The following is a 21,490-nucleotide window of genomic DNA, read 5'->3' as shown; positions in this document are numbered from 1 at the left end:
GACACGACAGACACAGACACAGCGTAAAAAGACTGGAGCCTCACAGGGGTCAGAGACCAAAGGCTAAAGGTCAAACAGGCCACTGACCAGGTGATAGGGCAGGTGGGCAAGGGCATCAGAGTCACAGTGCAGGAAGGTGTCCTTCCCCTGAGGGTCTGCCTGCACCCACAGGTGAGCTGAGCAATGTCACAGGCGTGTGCGCGCGTGACAGACAGACAGACACGAACACACACAGACACACACACATACATACACACGGCAATAGAGACACAATCATTTTACCCTTTAGGTACAATACATTTTATATTTCACTAATTCAGGGTTTTGCAACATCTACTAACTTACATACTGTAGCAATCATTGATTTAAGTATTAATAAAGTAAAATTAAATGGTGTGTGAATGGATGGCTGCAGTGCAAGGGCCTCTTTGGGTACCTGAGAGCAGGAGATGAGCTCTACTTCGGTCCTCCTCTTTTGAAAGGAATAGCTCCTCAAAGGCAGACATCACATCGGGATTGTACAGCGTCAGTAAGTCGTCCGGGTTGTGAGTGTTGGAGGGATCAAGAAGACTGTGGAAGAGAAGACCAGAGAAGTCCAGCGAGAGTTTTTTTTGTCATTCCAACACCATTAATGTAAAAAGACATTCAACTCAAGAAAGTTTAGGAAAGTTGACTGACTGACTTGACTGAATAAATGGATTGCACACTGTGATGGAATTTGTCCTTCTATTTTTCTATTTTCCATGTATTCTTTCTATTTCACCTCTATTCCCCTGGGTCTGACACTGTATCAAATCTCATATTCAATACCTCTGCAAGCACCGGGCCATTTGAGTGAAGGTTGCCATGGGAATGCGGTCTTGTGAGTGTCTGGCCTGTTGAAGTGCTTCCTGCCAGGTCACCTGGCCCCCCTTGCGAGACAGGTCATTGCACATGCTCACTACAGCATACAGGTTCCTCTCCCTCAGTCCTATACAAGAGCCAGATGGTGATGTCATATGGATGAAAGTCGTAATTTCTTCAGAGTATGATAACAGGAAGGTTAGTGGACAATTGGAGATTAACTATTTAAAAAAGAAAATAATGAAAGAAATAACATATAATTTGGCTCAGAATACAATTAAAGTATTTGTCTTAAACAGTGAGAAGTTTGTGGGGGAAAAGACTATGAGCCTAAAGCCCAGCGCACACCAAGCTGACTTCTACTGCACTTCTTGACAACAGGTAGGCAAACTAAACAGCCCATCAGAGTGACTGATCTTTTGGCAATGACTCCAACGCTAATTCAACATACAAACTGATTTGGGCCACAGACATTCATCGACCGGGCCAGCGTTTACCAGACCTTTGACCAGGGGCTTAGTATGCTCTAGGTTTAGGAGTAAAGAATATACAGGGATGGCGCACCTTTGGTGCTGACTGCCAGAACCTCCAGTGCCCAGCGCAGGGCCCAGTCTGAATACTGGGAGAGCAGCCGGACCAGACTGTGCTCAATCAGCTGAGGCAGAGTCGCAGGAAGGCTCTGCAGGCTGTCCTTCATCTGACAGAAAACAATAAACAACAACAACAACAGACTATTAGGCATAGCATCACAGCCAAGAGAACAAGCATGTCTCAAAGCTGAAGCCCAAAATATTAAATATTTAAAAAGGAGACCATTTTAAAAATGCATCTGCTATAATTTTCTGCATCAGCTTCACTTATGTGCATTCCATAAGTCAAGATATATGATTATCTCCATAATTCCATTTGTTTGAGAAAATAATATTTCATACAGATATGTCAGCCTAGGTGTAAGTAAAGTTTTGCCCATTTAATTGTACGCTAGTATATGTGAGTACAGGGCGTCATCTGACCTTCTCGAAGGAGGCGTAGCTCCTCAGCTCCTCACAGGCGTGGTGCAGGTAGAGCGGGCTGACCGCACCCTTCTTCATTAGCAGGGTCTGGAGCTGGACACAGGAAACAACAAGCACACACATCCAAGAAGACGTATTGAAGTCTATGATTCTGGTCAAAATTACATCCCTTTCTTTCCATGCTTTCTGTGAAGCAAGGTGATGATTGGGTTGAATCTGACACTATGTTTTGTTTCCCATTTGCTGAGCCCAGACTGTTTATGAGCACATAATGTTTTATGTCATTTTGAGGAACAGAGATTACTTTTTAAGGGTGTAATCAACTTCTGGCGGTATGGGTTTAGGTTTTTATTGTTGTGGCCATTTTCATCCAACTTAGATGGGTCATTGTAGAGAACCAGGAAGTGAGATGAAGCATGATTGGGAGTAGGAACAGGGAAATGACTATGGGTCTGACTCAAAGCCAGATCAAATGACCAAGCAAATTACCTGATTGTTGAATGCAGTCACAGAGCTTCTTTACCTGATTGTTGAATGCAGAGTCACTGAGTTTCTTTCCATAGACACTGAGCTCCTTCTGAACAATCTCCTTCCGGTCTGGCAGGGACAGTTGTCCCAGGGGAAGAGAGATGGAACCCTTTTTTTTGAGCAGAGGTTGCTGGAGATCCGAGTTAGTGGTAACACTCAGAACCAGAGACACACCCTAAAAAAACATCCAGACAGTTTGATTGAAAAGTGATTGCTTGGAGAATGCATGAATGATGCAAGCAAAGAATGTGTTCTTGTCTATTCAACCAGGAATATGTTATGCCTGGTTCAGCACTAACCTGAGGTAAATTCTGAGGTATCCAATCAGAAACAAATCGGCCTTGAGAATCCTGCACAAGATCCGCCCCATCAACCAACAAGGCGAGTAATTGGCTGCTCTTCACATCACTCAGAAGAGTGTCAAATTCTGCCAGTAATTCTCTTTTACAAAAGACCAGAGACAGATCAGTAAGTTTGACTTGAACTACATAATGTAGAATATCATCACTCACACATTTCTTAGATATACATATATTCATGTTGCATTTCATGTTGTGATAAATATCAACAATGTTTTTGGTTGTGAACTAGTGGACTGGTCCCTGTGTGAGGCTGTTGTCTTATTATCCTGATACTTACTTATAGGATGAAGAGGAGGAGAGCTTCTCCTCTTCATTTCCTTCTCTTTGCTTTCTCAACCAATAAATGAGACATCTCAGCAGGTTCTCCACACTGCATGCTGACTGGCTGGCAGCAGTGGAGTATGATATGACCTCACACCTCTGGGACTTGTTAAGAGTCTGCAGTGCATTTGCTAAACCAGCCTGAATCAAGGTGGGGGCAAGAGGAGATTAACTTCAAACATTATAGTACCAGTGGAGAGTATGGTGTATGTGTGTGTGTGTGTGTGTGTGTGTGTGTGTGTGTGTGTGTGTGTGTGTGTGTATTTACCATGAAGACAGTCTTGCCCTCTCCAGGATTTCCTTCCACCATCACCACTCCTCCTTTCTTCTGAGTCTCTTTCACTTTCTCCATCGCCATGGAAACAAGCTTGCCACGCCCATAAAACTGCCTCTGCAAGGCAGCCTGGTACACTTCCTGTTCCTTAACCTCAGAACTGACATCAGTCTCAACCACTTCCTGTGAAAGTAGCGATACATGAAACATAAGTCACACATCTGGTCCGACAACTGGTATATTTCCTAGAGCCTTTATTTCCCCATGGAGATTTTCATTACAATTTTCATTAAGTTTAGAACTAGTCTAGCCTTAATCCACTGATTGGGTAAGTGGCCATAAGTATCTGATAGTATGGTCTTCAAAAACAGTAAAAAAAATAGTTTAACCTCTATAAACAGCTTCTGCAATGTGTCCCACAAATCCTCCACTGCAGCTTTCCCAAAGTCTTCAAGACCCTTCACATATGGCCTTCCATCCACAACACCTCCCCACTCACACGGATAACTGAGGATAAGAAAGCCCAGTGGTTACAAGTTATTTACTGGGCACATAAGGGTGCAACATCATGAAAGACTATGAAGAACAGAAGGCCACTGAGTAGTAAGATATCGCTCACTTTTCCATAACTTTAGCTCCACTGCTGAGGATCCTGCTCTTCAGGTCAGCCATCTTGGATTCGGCCTCTTTAGACTCAGCCACAAAGTCTGATCTCCACGCCACAGGCACAGACCTGAGCACGACGAGGTTCAGGGACAGAGTCAGTGCATTGCTGCTATTAACTATTGTTTGCTATGCCATGGTGTTCTCATCATTATGAAGAGCAACATGGAGATAGATAGTGACAGCAAAAGTCAAACACAACAGGGACAATGTAAATGTGGGGGCTCAGAACAAAAAAATGTCAGTCTAAACTTTTATGCTCCAAACACACTGACCTGAAAGATGGGCTTGTCATTCTAAATATATACAGCGGGGAAAATAAGTATTGAACACGTCAAAAAAAATTTCAGTAAGTATACTTCCAATGAGGCTATTTGCATGACATTTTCACTGGACATTAGTATTAACTCAGATAATCCACCCATATAAAAAAAATCCAAACGTTAAAGTCCATAGGTAGAGTTATGTGTAATAAAGTGGAATGACACAGGAAAAAAGTATTGAACACGCCTGCTGAAATTTCTTAAATACTTTGTAGAAAAGCCTTTATTTGTAATGACAGCTTCAAGGCATTTCCTGTATGATGAAACTAATCAGTCACAGTATTCTGGTGTGAGTTTGGCCCATTCTTTTAAACAGATAGTCCTTTAATATTGAAGATTCCAGGGGTCTCTCTTGTGAATCCTGATCTTTAGTTAACTTCCAAAACTGTTCAATTGGAATTGAAGTCAGGGCCTTGATTTCCTCTCTCTCAAAAACAATTGAGAGTTTCCTTTGCTGAATGGTTTGGATCATTGTCCTGCTGGAAGGTCTAGCCATGTCTCATTCTCATCATCCTGGTGGATGTAAAGATTCTCCCGGAACAAAATGACTCCATTCATCATTCCTTCAATTGTATGAAGTCTGCTAGTATCATGAGATGAAAAACAGCCCACACCATGATGCCACCACCTCCAAACCTCACTGTTGGTAGGGTATTTTAAGGGTGATGCACAGTGCCATTTCTCCTCCAAATATGGTGTGTAGTATGACATCCGAAAAGTTACATTTTGCTCTTGCCTGACCAGGATACATTCTCTCAGTATTTCATAGGATTGTACAAATGTTGTGTAGCAAACTTTCAACAAGCTTTGACATGTTCTTCAGCAATAGAGTCATGCGGGATTAGCGTGCATAGAGGCCATGGCGGTTCTGTGCATTACCTATGATTTTCTCTGTAACAATTGTACCTGCTGCCTCTAAGTCTTTCTGGAGCTTTCTCCGAGTGGTCCTTGGCTCTTGGGCTACTCTTCTGACTTTCTGGTCAGAAATCTTGCAAGGAGATCCTGTGCATGGCCAGTTGATGTTGGTGATGTTCCTTCCACTTGCAGATAATGGCTACAATACTGCTTGCTGGATGATTCTGAAGTTTTGAAGTGCATCTGTAACCAGTCCCATTGATATGTTTTGCAACAATAAGGTTGCAAAGGTCTTGGGAGAGCTCTTTACTTTTACCCATCATGAAATGTTTCTTGTGTGACACCTTGGTAACAAAAAACCTTTATAGCCTACCAGTATGTACTAACCCAGCTAATATAAATTTGCACAGATAGGAGGGATAATTTCTCTAACTACTTATAGATTCCAGTTTGCCATTCCTTGTCTTTGTGTACTGCTTTTTCTTAGTGTGTTCAATACTTTTTCCCTGTGCCATTCCACTTTTTTACTCATAACTCTACTTTTAGACATTAATGTTTGGATTTTTATATATGTGTGGATTACCTAAGTTAATACTAATGTCCGGTGAAAATTTCATGCGAATAGCCTCACTGGAAGTATACTTACTGAAAAAAATGTTGACGTGTTCAATACTTATTTTCCCCGCTGTATATTCAAAAAAGATAAATTGGTCATTTCATATTTACTTGGACAGGTGTGGTGATCTGAAGTAAAGGAGCATGCGGCTGGTGGCCGAGTCTGGCCACATTGCCTGAAACTGACGGATTTCCATCTCTGTGATTGACAGGCCAGACGGAGCGGAGTTAATCTGTGGAAAGGGAGTTTCCGCTCATGAACACACATGCATACAAACATCAATAAAAACATATGCGCAGATACAGTACATGCACACACACACACACACAGACAGTATGCTTGCGGCATACCACACCCACTCACCCCCGTATGGGTTTTCCTCTTACCCAGTGGTACTGCGGGCTGTCTGGTAGGGAGGGCCGAGGGGGCACCATGCCATATCGCTCCCCCAGGAGGCCCAGCAGCAGCTGGCTACGGCACACCTCTCCCAGGCAGTGCTGGAGGGTGCGGGCCGCTTCCTCCTCGGTGACGCCCCAGCGCAGCTCCACCTCCTGCAGGTGGAGGCCGTGGGGGGCGGCGCGGCGGCGAAGCTCGGGGAAAACGCTGCGTACCAGCACGTCCCGCTCGGCGTGCATGTCCCGGAAGGTGGAGGAGACGAAGACACGCACCCCACGCCATCTGACCAGAGAAAAATCATTTAGAAATTATTTTGCTTTCCATTTTTTTATACCCATCCATTCCTTTTTTTATATCTATTCATTTTTTTTTATCAGCATCTCTTGTTTGCCCTTTCACAAGCGGTGGTACCTGAGCTTAGGTGTTGCAGGCAGAGGGAGGACATCCACTGTTCGTTCCTGCTCCGCCTTTGTTTGGGGTGGGGCAGGAACACCATGCAGCTTGTCCATGTGCTCCACATGGTCCAGGAGCCTAGAGGAGCCCCTCTCCGAGATAAACCTATGAAGAGAAAAGAATACGGGGAGAATATTAACATTACTTTTCTAACCACCAAGAGGTTTGTGTAAATATTAACATTACTTTCTTAACCACCAAGAGGTTTGTGTAAATATTAACATTACTTTCTTAACCACCAAGAGGTTTGTGTAAATATTAACATTACTTTCTTAACCACCAAGAGGTTTGTGTAAATATTAACATGACTTTTCTAACCACCAAGAGGTTTGTGTAATTATTAACATGACTTTTTTAACCACCAAGAGGTTTGTGTAATTGTTCAGTGCCCTCACCATACACAGACAGAAGGTTTTCTTACTTAAGGATTTGCTCACTGAAGCCAACAACCTGCAATGAGTTCCGATCTGAGGACAAGTCATCCCCAGAATCACTACAAAAGAAAACAACTTGGTTGAATAATAAATTATAATGGCAAATAAGGTTTCCTTTGGAAATCGTTCTAACGGGCCAGGTGATATTAACATAACTGTGAACCAAGTGATATTGTACGTATGAGGTTGTTCTAAACAAGTCAAATGCAGTCCATATTTTTTTACAACTCAAAAAACAGTGTAGGACCAACCTGGTCAACAGGACAGACACCATTAAGACATTCTTGTTGACTTCCTTTTTGTACAAGCCAATGTCTGATGAACAAGAGTCATAAGACAATGATGAAAGAGTAATGATATTGTCAACCTGTTGGAAAAAAAAGAAAGTATTTAAATACTGTATTTCCAGGTCAAGTCATAATGGTTGTGTGTTTATTGTTCAAATAAACACAAGTAAGCAACTGCATCTCATTCTAGATGTACAGGATAGTATGGTGACGCAGTCTTCCCCTGGAGAGTTATGCATTAAAGGTGCAGTCAGGGATTTTGCAGGAAGTCACGTTTGTTTGTGTTTATGTTTATTTATTTGTTTGTGTTTAAAAAACGTACATTATATTTTAACCAAGGACCAAACAAAAAAAGGCCAGAGAGGTAGCTAACCTCTACCTTCAATATTCTCCGCAGAAATTCCACGCAAGGTTTCGTTTTTGTTTAGGGGACAGGCTGCCCCAACTTTGTTTGTTTCCAATTGTCGGAGCCTGGACTGCCTACAGACACTGTTTTTTATTACAGTGTACTCACGGAATGGGCAGCTAGCGGTCGTAAGGAGATGATTGCTGAATGTGACAAAAAAAAAATGTATGGGCTTGAAGTCACGTAAAATCCCTGACTGCACCTTTAAGGTCTCTCTTCATGGCCACTCCTTTATGTTTCACGGAAAAAAGCTAATGACCACTATGCCTGACCTGAGTCTTAAAGTACAGCATCACCAACACCACCATATAAAACAGCACATCTGTTCAGAGCTGTGTCCACAGTGATTAGTACTCAGCTGTGTCCGGTGTCCACAGTGATTAGTACTCGGAGAAATCACTCACGTGGGTCCTGTCTGCAATCATGTCATTGAATATATTGAACGATGAACACGCCTCCCTCTCAGACCAGTCCATGTTGTTTAACTCCTAAACAAAACCAAACACAGTCAGTTCCAACTACAGAACAAGTGCAGATCCCTAGAAGGCATGCATTCATTGATTGTATTGGTAAAGTGTTTGTGAGTGAAAACAGCTGTGAAGTTTTCGTGACTAAAGCACAGCAGACATGAATTTGGGTCCGCCGTGGTGAGAGCATGTCTCGTGTCCGCTCCCTACACCACACACAGACCCAATGCCCATAAGGACCCAAGTTTAAGTCTGACCTGAGGCCATTTCTTGAACCCACACCCCATTTCTCTCCCAGCCACCTGCTGTCATGTCTTCACTATCCTGTCAACAAAAGGCTGAAAAAGTCATGTCTGAACATGACTGAGCCCAATGTTAACTAAATGCTCTAATCCGGCTCAGCCAGAACCTAAAGGGACACCAGGCAACGTTTTCGTGTTAATTACTCATCTTCGTAGGTCGGTATATTGTGACTCATTACAGGGTGAATGAAGACTCTCTCGCCCGCCCCTACTGCCTGTAGGAAGAATATCCCGCTTGCAAGTTCAGTGTATCGTACCCGCCGACCGAAGCAGGATCAGTTTACATCCTGCATACAGCACAGAGGCAGGCTAACGAAACGCTAGCGATTGTTGCAAACGTGTGTATAATGGCAGAGCCAGCGAAGAAGCAACGAAAACCCTTGACGGAAGATGCAAAGAAAAGAAAAAGAGCTTCAGACCGAGCGAGGGGGAGTTTCGTAGAGAAAAAGCATCAAGCTTGCCTGGTGTCCCTTTAACACACTTCACCACTCCTTTGCTGTAAATGTGAACATGCATGAATTAATTCCCACTGAGATTATTTTCAACATACTGAACATACTAGACAGTATTTATGATAATGTATTTAAAATACATATTTCAAATACAAAATAGTATTTTGTAATTTGTATTTCATTGGATTGAAGAAAATGGCTGTGTATTTTGTATCAAAATATTTTATAGGTGTGTATTATTGTAGTTTAAAAATACTGCCAAAATATTTTTGGTAAAACCAATACTTTTGGTGATGTTAGTAATTTGCCCAGATTTGTGTTGATCAGAATATTGACATTCATTGACATTCAGGAAGATGATCCAGTGCAAGATGAGTAATATGTAGGTTGATCACACACACACACACACACACACACACACACACACACACACACACACACAATACACTCCCTCTCTCACACCAACCCACTCACTCAACCACATGGTTACTTGCTCACCCACATGTATAAGTTTGCCTGTTTATGGTAGAACTTTGAAACAACAACTGTGATGTGCATGTGTCCTCCAAAGCTGATGATACACTAGGCATCTTTCTGGGCAATATTCCTGAGTATTGTGGTTCTGGCACATTCCCTTTGCTATTGGGCAAGTTATTTTTCTTGGGCTACTGTGGCTACTGTATTTTGTAGTTTATTTTGATACACTTAAAATTAGTGTATTTTTTTATTGTTATTATTTTCTATAATTTTATTTTATGTATCTGTACCCATCCTTGAGTACACATCCCATTACATTCACTCTATAAACCCAATAGTGAAACAAAGATTGCAGGTCATGGACTGATGGAATGTCCATGACCTGCGATGATTCTTGTCCAATGGTGTAATGCTAGTGTTCCTCACACACGCAGAGAGACCTGCTCAAGAATTGTACACGGCACACATGAAGGACGTGTCTCATTACCATCACTCTACAAACCGTATGGTATATAAAAGTATAAATTACAGATGATTCCTGAATTCCTGACGCATGTCACATTTGTAATGGGTGAATGAAATATAAACGCATTAGCGGATTTCTCCATTGCCACATGGCTTTGTGCAGTGGGCAGGCTAGCGTGTGAGTCTTCTCTACACCACACTCCTTGGTTTCTCCACCAGCTGCGCCTACATAATCCTTAACCTGAATGCATCGTGTTCTTTTTTTAATTTATTGATCTATTTTCAAGCTTTTGTTGACAGGACAGTGGAAAGTACACAGGAAATGAGTAAGAGAGATAAGGCGTATGGAATCAAGAAATGACCTCAGACCGAACTCCAAGCAGGGTCCTCACGGGCACTGAGCCTGTATGTGTTATAGGATGCTGCCACAGCTCCCCCTGCTGGTCATGTTCCAAGCCACACAGTAGTTAGTGGTGTAATAGTGTAAGGTGCTGGTGTTCCTATGAATTCCTCTGTGCCATCGCTCCATTTACTAGAAGCAGCTCTGAGGAGGTAAGAAGCCTTACCGTTACTTGCTTCAGGACTGGTCGGACGTTATCCAACAGTACGTCTGACTGGAGCGTCACCTCCTTGAAACATTGCTCAGAATAGTGGAGGACAAACTGGGCATGCTCACAGCAGTTCACAATCATCAGCGACATTAGCACTGCCAGTTCTTGGACCTGTGCAGGGCATATATGTGCACGCATAAACATACACACAAACATACACATAGATTTGCATTAAAAAATACACACAGACAAATATACACATAGAGAAACACACACACACACACACACACACACACGCACACACACACACACACACACACACACACACACACACACACACACACACACTGATGGGGTCAGCAACAACCAAGTGACACATTTGCTGAGACGGACTCATGTGAGGATCTCTTACAGAGGTCGCAGTCCTCTCCTCCTCGTCCTGCTTCTTTTCGGGGTCAGGGGGAAGGCAGAAGTCGTATTTCTTCTGGTTGCGTCTAGCCACCTCAATATTGGCGGCGCAGAGGACCAGCGTGCGGCCAGGGAGGGGTGGGATGTTGTAGCGGCAGGAGATCTGCACAGCCTTCTCTATTGCCGCTCTGTAGCGAGCCAAGAGCTCGTCTGTGTAATGACGTTTGCTGCAGATCAAGGCATAAGGTGAATGAGGTCAAAGTCAAAACAAACTAACTAGCGAAACGTTAACAGACTTGTTTTGCTTAACTAATAGAACATTAAAAAGCTGTCACTGCTGACGGAGGTGATTTTGTACTATAAACTATAAAACCTAATGTATCATAATGTGTTCACTTATTATTATCACATCTAATTACCTAATTACCATGTGCAAACAAAATGTGATGAGCATGTAATTACCCGTCATAACTAAGTGTGATGAATATCTAACTAACAGGGATGCTACACCAGACATGTACTGTAGCTGAAGTGTTCCGTTTGTAGAGCATCAGCTGCAACAATTAGCTTCCACTATAATCAATGGAAGTAGCTACACCAGACGTGATAGCGGCGCATACTTTTTTTATATAAAATAGACCAGTCTTATTATTACATTTTAAAGCGTGGACGGAGAGCTTCAGTTGTAGACCTGGGGCCTCATTACAGAAAAATATTCTAACTGCTGTAGGATAAAAAAGATGAAAAGCAAAAATATATTAATTAATAATACATCAATAACAATCTAATATTCTGTTATAAATTATTAATATTTTTTTAAATGTTATAAATGTTTATTATATTTATGTTATAAATACATAGCTTGTAGGATACCTTTTATATTTCTTGTCCAAGTTTCTTGTTTAGTTCACTTATTTATTTTTACTTACTTATTATTTACTCACTTATTATTTACTCAACCTATTTAGTGAAATATGCTTTATGGGGTCCCTAACAGTCATGTTCCTCATCTTGTCATAGGGTACGCAACAACCTAACAAGATTTTGGCAGTTATTTTGAATTTAGGACAGGGTCTGTGATATCCTACCTTAGGATTCCTAATTTTGGAAATTTCTAAAGTTAGGATGATTCTGTAATGGCCAAATTCCTATCTTAAATTAAGATAGATTTTTTTTTTCTAAATGCAGTTAGGCAACTGTAATACCAAACATTCTAAATGCCATCCTAAACTGAGATAGGATTTCAGAGTTAGGAAGTTTCTGTACTGAAGCCCCTGGTGTAGCACGGGTGTCACAGTGAAAAACTCAATGTGATCAGAGGCTATTTAGTACCATGCTTTATTGTAAAGTTGCTTCTTCATCTTGAAGATGCGGTAAACAAAAGGCACTCCCAGGGCCACCCTCAGTCTCCTGCGTTTGGCGGTCTCCCAGTCCAGACTCTTGTAGCGCTTGCCTTTGGGCAGCTTCTTCAAAATCTTTTTCAGGATAGCAGCAGAGGTCGGGACATCTTCTACTGCTGTTACAGCTAACAGGAAGGAGTCACATGGAACAGAATGACTGTGATAATTTCACTGGAATGATGACCACATAACACAGTTCTTGTTTTTGAAGTGGCAATGTCATCATATTATATCTATGTCTGTCTGTCTGTATGATATATGTACATATACCAGGGATGGAAATTGCACCAGCCACAACAAGTTTTTATGAATGTCAACAGAAAGGCGGTGTAGGATATCGGAACGATTTATTAACCGTGACAAACAATATGTGCATGTTTACAGTATATACACACACTAAATAGCTATACACATATAAATACCTATACAGAATATACACACAAAATAGCTATACGCAGTATGCACACTAAATAGCTTTTGTGTGTTGTTGTTGCTGCTTTATGCTGCAGATATAGTGTTTCTGTTTCAGTTTCAGTCTGGCCTACAGGAGTACATGGCTGTCATTTTAAGAGAGTGTACCACACTGAACTCACCTCTGCTGTTCCTGAATCAGCCTAAATGATCACCCATGTTTGCCTTTTACCTCACACTGCATCAGATGAGCAACGGTATGATTTTGGACTTTAGATGGCTGTGCTGTAAAAATGTTAAATATTTACACCTGAACATGAAACTGTTGTGGCACAGGTATGTCCTACCTGTACTACCCAGCTCCAGGATGACCTTATATGCAGACAGGAAGCGAAATGGGAACTGTCTGCTCTGGATTACAGATGACTGCAGAGATAAAACACACAACAGGCACAACATCATTGGTGTTTTTTCCCCACGCATGGACTGAGAGGTGTGCATAGTGTCTTTGGTTTGTATGTCTCTTTTTCTCGTCCATTAACTTAACCATTTATTTTATTCCATTCAGTAATTCAGCTCTAAAGTCTCACTTTTGATGGAGGTGCCATGTGTGGCTGTGTATACATGTGTGTGTGGCTGTGTGTGTGTGTGTGTGGCTGTGTGTGGCTGTGTGTGTGAGGCTGTGTGTGTGAGAGAGAGAGAGAGAGAGAGAGAGAGAGAGAGAGAGAGAGCATACAGTATATGTGTGTGAGAGTGTGTATATGTGTGTAAGAAATACAGTTATGTGCAGAATAATAGCAGTATGTTTTAAAAAATTGAATAAAGCTCAAAATCCTTAGAGTAGTTGTTAATTCCATAATATAAATGCATTGGGAACACTGCACATTCAATTTCAAATCAAAACATGACCAAAATTGATCAAGTTTGTGTTATACCAGTTATACCATATATCAGTGCATGTGGGTCGTTGGACAAACTGTCTGCGGCCCCCATGCATTGAATTCAAGCCACAGTACACTGTGAGGACCGTAAAGCATGGTGGTGCACAATTCATGTTATGGGGATGTTTCTCATACTGTGGTGTTGGACCTATTTATCGCACACCAAAGATCATGGATCAGTTTCAATACATCAAAATATTTGAAGAGGTCATGTTGTCTTATGCTGAAGAGGAAATGCCTTTGAAATGGGTGTTTCAACAAGACAATGACCCAAAACACACCAGTAAGCGAGCAAAATCTTGGTTCCAGACTAATAAGACTGACGTTATGGAGTGGCCAGCCCGATCCCCAGACCTCAATCCTATGGAAAACGTGGGGGGTGACATCAAAAATGCTGTTTCTGCGGCAAAACCCAGAAATGCAGAGGAATTGTGGAATGTAGTTAATTCGTCCTGGGCTTGAATACCTGTTCACCGGTGCCAGTAGTTGGTCGACTCCATGCAACACAGATAAGTATAAGTACATATATAAGTATATATACTCTTTTGATCCTGTGAGGGAAATTTGGTCTCTGCATTTATCCCAATCCGTGAATTAGTGAAACACACTCAGCACACAGTGAACACAGAGTGAGGTGAAGCACACACTAATCCCGACGCAGTGAGCTGCCTGCAACAACAGCGGCGCTCGGGGAGCAGTGAGGGGTTAGGTGCCTTGCTCAAGGGCACTTCAGCCGTGCCTACTGGTCGGGGTTCGAACCGGCAACCCTCCGGTTACAAGTCCGAAGCGCTAACCAGTAGGCCATGGCTGCCCTATAAATGTGAAGATGTGAAGCAATTCTCAGAAATAATGGTAATGCAACTAGATATTAGTGCAGTGATTCAAAGTAAAGCTAAATCTTATTTTTCAGTTTATACAGTAAATGTTTGAGTTTGTAAAGAACAATGCAAACACTGCTATTTTTTTGAACAGCCTAACATTCCTTTTTCTTCACGTTCTGTAAAGGTATAACACAAACTTGATCAATTTTAGTCATGTTTTGATTTGAAATTGAATGTGCAGTGTTCCCAATGCATTGATATTATGGAATTAACAGCTATTCTAAGGATTTTGAGCTTTATTCAATTTTTTAAAACATACTGCTATTATTCTGCACATAACTGTATGTGTGTTGTGTGTGTCAGAGTGTGTATATTTAGAGCATGTTTGTGTTGATTATGTGTCATGTTAGACAGCTTGAGCAGCTTACTTTGGATGTGAGTCTGGCCAGGATCTTCTGGTGATGTCTCTCACTGATGCCCTGACTGATCATGTTCCTCAGGTTTCTCAGCATTGCCATGAAAGGCAGTGATTTACTATCTGCAACAACAACAACAACAACAAATACTGAGACATGGAGAAATGTCAGGGTACATATGTTTTCTGTCTCGACAAGTTGGACTGTCTCCACTGAAACAATTAAGGTGCAGGTGTGTTTGAATCACTAGCGATAACCGATGGACCATGACTACTGTGCTGTGTTGAGACAATCTGATGGTGTATGGCAGGTGTCTTTTCCTTCCGTGTTTCTGAAGCGAATACTGGTAGTTGATCGGATAAAATAGTGTATAGCTTTTTTGATTCCCATTTTTCAGAGCAAGGACTGTGAGCAAATGCCAGTGCACACAGACAGAATGAAATACTAGAGAGTTGTGAGAAACAATTTGTTGAGAAAAAGTGTACTGAATTAGAACAACACTTTTAAAAACTAGTCTAATCTAATCTGATGTAATGTCAAGTGATGTCATGTACTCCAGTTTCTCCTCACCAATCAGCTTTTCCCAGGTGGCAGCCTTGTTGCCCTCCTGACTGAGCAAACGATCCCAGGTGTCCGGCTGCTTCAGCTTCATGCGTTTCCCTGACAACTCCTTCTGCCAGGTCCCGTTCAGGCCGCTACGAGAGAAAGCCTGCATGTCTGCTGGGTACCTGAGGATAAGCGAAGAGGAGGCCGTGTCAGTAGCTGGACTTCCATTCAACTCATTTGCACATTTTAAGCTTATTCGTGGAAAATCGGTTTCATATTATACCTTACGCGAATCAAGAGTTTTTAATGCAAATTTAAACTGTCTCCAGTCAGGATTACTTAGTGGAATGGATAGAATCCAACATGGAAACAGCAATACTGTAAATGTGCGTGGTCAGCACACTTTAGAGTTAGTGTCATTCTGTACTTTTGTAAATGTGTATTGGCACTTTTCTTTGAATTGGAGTCAGTTTGATTACGATATGCATTCTATGGCTAAAATTAGTAGAAGTTAACTTTAGGTTTTTAAATAGTGTTAATTAGTATATGTGTTGTACTTTGAGGAATTTTAATGTATGTTAGTAACCTGGCTTTACTTTGTGCATCTTGATGCAATTTAATGGTTTGCTACATTGCAACATGTACACTGTACAGTACAGTATGTTCCCAATGTCTTTGCTCTGCATCAATCAGCGATACTTTGTCTGAGACAAAAAGAACACTGTGAGAACACAACCACTGAGACAGATTCACACAACCAAGAATAGAGCCACACAAACACAGACACACCTCTTCCCCAGTACAGCCATGACATGTTCAGCAGGTTCTTTGATGTGTAGGCGCTCGATCATTTTCTTCAGGCTAAACTTGTCTTGCTTCTTGTCCACCGCTTGACGAGCACCATTCTTTAACTGGTGTGACACAAGTGGTGACATACATTATACAATATTACATGGCCTGGTCTCATATTCATGTACTGTGCTCTTATGTGTGTAAGCTATGGTATCTCATTCAATTACTGATTGCATAGGAGACGAGCTCTGTTCAAGCACCCAGACCATTATTATAAGTGACAGGCTAAATGTCATATGATGTCAATGTCAATGAAATTATGATAAGGAAATGCTCACATATTTCTGCAGGGCCTGGGGCTCCGACCCCACCAGGGCTGCCCACTTGGTCCACTGTGCATCCGACACCACCTGGATAAAAGCACAGTGGCAGAAGGGAAACAATGTGAGACAACCGACATCCGTATTGTTACATGATCAAATGTTGTTATGTCTACATCCATATGTGTGCAAATACAAGATTTATTGGATGTGTCTATAAGTGTTTATCACCATGCACGCTCGGTGGTCTACCTTGGGCTTTGGTTTCTTGTTGTGCTTACACCTATGTTTCCGTGTGTTGTACTTTGCCAGCTGATATTCACTGAACTGCTTGAATTTATCAGTGAGGCCTTTCTTCAAACAAGAAGGCAGAGACTTGCTGAAACACTGGGGATGCAATGACAGAGAAATCCTTTCAGGAGATGAAACATTGGTTCAGACCTGAACAAAAGCGATGATCAGATGTGCTAATTCTTTCAGTCATTAAGTAACATCAATAGACATTCAACCAGAGGCAGAGTGCAGCTGATGTGTGGCACAAACGTACAGTCGAGTAGATTCGTATCACTTCCAGCCAATCAGAAGGCAGCTGTATGGCGGCACAGAAGTATCGGCGTACATGTGGCTTCGTAGCGGGCAGGTGGGCAGCCAGTGCCAGCAGGAAGTTGGCAGTGATGCGAATATTCAGTTCCTGTCTGGTGTACACTGCCACCTGACCAGAGGGGGCCAATCAGAACCAGTTCAACAGAGAGGAAGCTATAATGCTTTATATTTTCATGTATGTAAAGACACACTGTTAAAAAACTCTAAATCCCACCCTAACCTTAACTATAACCAAAACCCTACCATGTAAGAATACATTGCATAAATGTACAGTATTTGCCAATTAATGATGCATCAGCAGTATGTGCATAATGCCTACGAACACTCTGGGTATTATGATTTATCTCCAAAGCACAGACACAACAATTGGTTGGTAGACCTCTGCATATGCGATTAAGGAAAAGGTTTGTGCCTAAGATTATCAGACATTTTCAAAAAGTTGTTATAAAAAATATATATTTACTTTCAAATCTTAGTTTATAGATATGAATTCTTGTACAGTGACAGAGAACTTTAAAGGGAATTTCCCCCTCTGCTGGAGAAATTGTGCATTGTGCTATTTCAAACTGGAAAAAGGTAACGATAAAGCACATGGGTTTGTTTACAAGCTAGCAAAACGGTTAGCATAAGTTCGGCAGACAATGTGGATGTTGTAAGGTAAGAAACATGATTTAAAATGAGTTTCTTGTTTCTCACTACTCTTTCCAGGACGGTAGTCTCAACGTTGCAAGGTTGTTTTTCCACCTGGGGACGCTAGGGGCAGCGGGAAAAGTCACCATTTTCACCGGTACATGTCATTTAACCATCCAAATGATTTCTAAACGGGTTTATTACGTTGAAATAGTTGCCAAGTTCCCCTTTAAACCCTTTAGTAAGTAAAAAAGAAAGGGACAAAATACAGGGATTGAAAAGATCAGTGGCGCTGCCTCCCTAGAGAAACAGACGGAGTGATGCAGCTACCAAATACCGACTGACCAACCAACACACCTTGAGGAGAAACTCGGGGTCCTTCTTGGAGATGTCTTCTGAGAGGTTCATGACTCTCTTCCAAACCTTTTCCTCGCCATCCCAGTCTTCTTCCCCCGGGGCGCAGGTCTTCATCACCAGGGAACCGCACACTGCATTCAGCAGATGATACTAACAGAAGTGGGAGAGCAAAAGCACAATAGAGACAGGGTCCATGAGACAACCAGGTGGAGAATAAACCTACTGTGATGACATTGGCAAAGGGGAGTACTTCTGTGGCTGTGGCAACTGGAATACATGACTGTACAAACAAATCTGACAGCAAAAGGAAGAATGTGTATTTTCCAGGGTGTGTCTATTCTATATGTTTTACCTTTTTATCCTTCAGGTTCTCAAGCTGACTGTCAACATGGTATTTTCTCACTGTAAACTCCTCATCAGGAGCTATGATCTGCTCCTCCTCTTCCTCTGCCAGATCCAAAATAACCACAGGCATCACTATGGACTGCTCAGGGTCCTCATCTTCAATGTGTCCAAATTCAGAAGCCTTACATTTTACACAGACAAAAAGATGTAAAGACGTAGTGTGTAGCATTTGTCATGAAAAGACAAACAATTTGATAAATCATAATGTGTTGTTCCTCATTCTCATCATTTTAAGGAATTGTATGAATTGTCTTTCTTTTTTTAATTGTTTGCACCTTAAAATGTTCTGACCAAGGATACTGGTAATAAACAACACATGGATTTCATGGAATTGGTATGGTGTCATTTGAACTGGAGCCTGTTGCAAGTGTCTAGCTGTAAGTGTCTAAATAAGTACTATAATGTTTTGGCACTAAAAATTACGCAACAGGAAAGCAATCTAATATCACATTAAAAAAGCATATCATAGCATACATTCAATCAGGGTTCCCACTCTAAGTCAAATGTAAAATTCCATGACTTTTCCCTGACAAAAAAAACCTGAATTTCCACTTGAACCCTCTCTGGCCTTACTGTCACAGATGAGGCAAGATTCTGTAAAAAAGATACCTGACTGGTGATATCGCCAGGTCTATAGCATCTCTCCCTTTCATCTTCGCTGGGCTGTTTCTGATTCTCTTCAGTGAGAAGGGCAGGATGGGGGAGCTGTAGGGCAAAGGAGTCACTGCTGGGAGGCAACAGAGTACTCCTGATGGAGGGTGTGAGGGAGGAGAGAGGGGAGAGTAGAGGGTCTCTCTTCAGCAGAGTGTTCTCCGTGCTGAGGAGGTGAGAGGAGGAGGAGCGGCTGGTGGATGCGGGGCCACAGAGACCCACAGAGGCGCTGGAGGACAGCAGCGGAGATGTGGACACTGTGGAGGAGAGGCTAGACGGCTGGAAGGAGAGGCAGGACAGCCCCTGGCTAGGAGTCTGGGTCATCCATGACGGACACTTGGTAAGGGAGTGTGACAGGGTGGTGTTTGACTGGGCTAGAACTCGGTTTTCCAGACTTGGAGCATAGTTGGAGAGGAGGCTAGCCCTGGAGTGCTGGTCAAGGTCCAAGCCTGACTGAAGCAAACTAAGGGCCTTCATATCTCCCTACGAGACAGAGAGCAAACGAGGAAGTTTAAGGGGTGAATTTCTTAAACTTTATCAGCCTGCAAATTGAGCTTAGTGTAGGCCAAACACAGAACTGTCCACATAATAATAATAATAATAATAATAATAATAATACTACATTTAATTTAGAAAAGCGCCTTTCAAGGTTCCCAAGGACACAATGTACAATTAGGTAGCCTATAGGCAAGGAAGTATGCAATCATGCAATCACATCCATGGTTGGAGCAATCATGCATCACATCAACGGTTGGGTTCACTGACAGTATGGACAGTAGACTACATTCAGGCAGGGACAATGAGAGAACTAGCATGAAAGACACAAACACAAGACATGGATAAAAGGTACACACAATGCCAAGATGCAGCTCATAAAACACCCTCAGAGGGCATATAGTAGGCTAGTACACTGAGCACAAAGTGAAGACCGAGTGTAGAGAAAAAGACAGATAAAAACAGGTAACAAAATAAAAGAGGCAGTAGGCTACAACTAGAAATCTCGGGGCTGAGAGGAAAAGATGTGTTTTAACTGAGTTTTAAAAGTGGATATACATCGGCCTGCCTGCCTATCATGGGTGTGGTGTGCTGTGTACACAGACACACAGGAGTGTCGCCTATGTATGTATGGGCGTGTGTGGAAGCCTATCAAGCAAAGTCCAAACATCAACCACTCTTAGCAAGATACGGGCCAAGCTAGGCCAAGTTGTGAAAGTCCTTAGGCTACATTCAAAAGAAAACAATGTAAGCCACTTAACATTGTGCAACTAGCCTAATTATGTTGCATTCAGCAAGAATTATAGCTATCCAAGAGAAAAGATATCTAAAGAAAAACTGTCCGACTTTAACACGTTTAAGTCGTTCCTGATAATCGAAATCAGTTTGACGACATCGCGTTCGTATTAAATTATACATGTTTAATTCGGATTACGCTACTCACAATTCTTTGTCCAAACAAGCTGAAATAGATATTATTTTCTACTTCAGCCTGTGCGTCGCTGTGTTGCTTCCTAGGCTGCAGGCTACAGCATAAAGACTGGACAGTGCAGGTAGATCATGGGAAACCCTTCCTGTACACAACTGCGACTTCTGCAATGGGATTGGCTAATTACGAGTCAGCTGCAGGCTGACGTAATTCCTAAACAGAGGGTGCATTCATGGTGCATTCAGAGCACCTCGGAATGACAAGGACCGCCCCCATGGCTACTTTGTTTTTCCGACAGCAAGTGTTCAAGTGCTTTGCCATCGAATGTGTGACAAACACGGATGACACAACAAAGGTTAAAACATACACTCACTAATCCTAAACAAACAACTGTATTTGCTTAAAATATAGTGTAAGATGCTCGTGAAAGAAAGATATGCAGCTTTTCAAGTGATAAAAAGGGCAAATTCCCAAGTTCACATTAAAACTGTTATACATGAAAGGCCACATGGACTACAAACGAACTACAACGTGACGACAAAAGTGATGACGAGCCCCTAACTGGGCAACTCTGTTAGCAAAAACTAGCCCCAGTTTCCGACCTCTGACTCACACATTAAGTGATGTGAATGACGCGGAATTATGATGTTTTCACTCGGAGAAAGGTTTTTCCGAAGCCCATGAACGCTAGGAGACATTAGGCTACTTGCTGTCATAAATCACATTTTCCAGTCAGGGACTAGATTAAGGCTATTGCATTAGCCTAGACTACAGCTCCTGCATTTTTTAGGCATGTTGTCTGTGTGTCAGGGGTCAGGCTGTAGTTAAGACCATCTTTGTCAAGTCCAAGACAAGTCCAAGACCAGGACTAGTCGAGA

General features: G+C 42.1%; 1 protein-coding gene across 1 annotated transcript in view; it reads right to left on the bottom strand.

Moving 5' to 3' along the window:
- tep1 (telomerase-associated protein 1) overlaps positions 1–20,757 on the bottom strand; it is a 33,748-nt gene extending 12,991 nt beyond the window's left edge. Inside the window, exons 1-31 of the mRNA XM_076293708.1 lie at positions 20,628–20,757; positions 19,148–19,672; positions 18,486–18,659; positions 18,134–18,283; positions 17,091–17,255; positions 16,796–16,930; positions 16,562–16,633; positions 16,221–16,342; positions 15,456–15,613; positions 14,898–15,007; positions 13,055–13,133; positions 12,229–12,421; positions 10,901–11,123; positions 10,504–10,659; positions 8,179–8,262; positions 7,333–7,448; positions 7,069–7,140; positions 6,606–6,752; positions 6,185–6,476; positions 5,909–6,030; positions 3,961–4,074; positions 3,731–3,848; positions 3,336–3,524; positions 3,024–3,208; positions 2,684–2,825; positions 2,380–2,559; positions 1,857–1,949; positions 1,408–1,540; positions 811–970; positions 437–570; positions 88–176 (exon numbers count right to left, since the gene is read on the bottom strand). Coding sequence (XP_076149823.1) covers positions 88–176; positions 437–570; positions 811–970; positions 1,408–1,540; positions 1,857–1,949; positions 2,380–2,559; positions 2,684–2,825; positions 3,024–3,208; positions 3,336–3,524; positions 3,731–3,848; positions 3,961–4,074; positions 5,909–6,030; positions 6,185–6,476; positions 6,606–6,752; positions 7,069–7,140; positions 7,333–7,448; positions 8,179–8,262; positions 10,504–10,659; positions 10,901–11,123; positions 12,229–12,421; positions 13,055–13,133; positions 14,898–15,007; positions 15,456–15,613; positions 16,221–16,342; positions 16,562–16,633; positions 16,796–16,930; positions 17,091–17,255; positions 18,134–18,283; positions 18,486–18,659; positions 19,148–19,666 — 4,626 coding nt within the window. The 5' untranslated portion in view covers positions 19,667–19,672; positions 20,628–20,757. The remainder of the gene's footprint in view (positions 1–87; positions 177–436; positions 571–810; positions 971–1,407; positions 1,541–1,856; positions 1,950–2,379; positions 2,560–2,683; positions 2,826–3,023; positions 3,209–3,335; positions 3,525–3,730; positions 3,849–3,960; positions 4,075–5,908; positions 6,031–6,184; positions 6,477–6,605; positions 6,753–7,068; positions 7,141–7,332; positions 7,449–8,178; positions 8,263–10,503; positions 10,660–10,900; positions 11,124–12,228; positions 12,422–13,054; positions 13,134–14,897; positions 15,008–15,455; positions 15,614–16,220; positions 16,343–16,561; positions 16,634–16,795; positions 16,931–17,090; positions 17,256–18,133; positions 18,284–18,485; positions 18,660–19,147; positions 19,673–20,627) is intronic.
- Positions 20,758–21,490: the final 733 nt, after the last annotated feature.

Source organism: Alosa pseudoharengus, unplaced genomic scaffold, assembly GCF_046254945.1.
Source record: "Alosa pseudoharengus isolate Yale_2024_CS ecotype anadromous, Long Island Sound unplaced genomic scaffold, YU_APseudo_1.1 YU_APseudo_1.1_scf_2, whole genome shotgun sequence".
NCBI lineage: Eukaryota > Metazoa > Chordata > Actinopteri > Clupeiformes > Clupeidae > Alosa > Alosa pseudoharengus.
The sequence above is the reverse complement of the archived record's forward strand: the minus strand, read 5'-3'. Positions and strand labels throughout refer to the sequence as shown.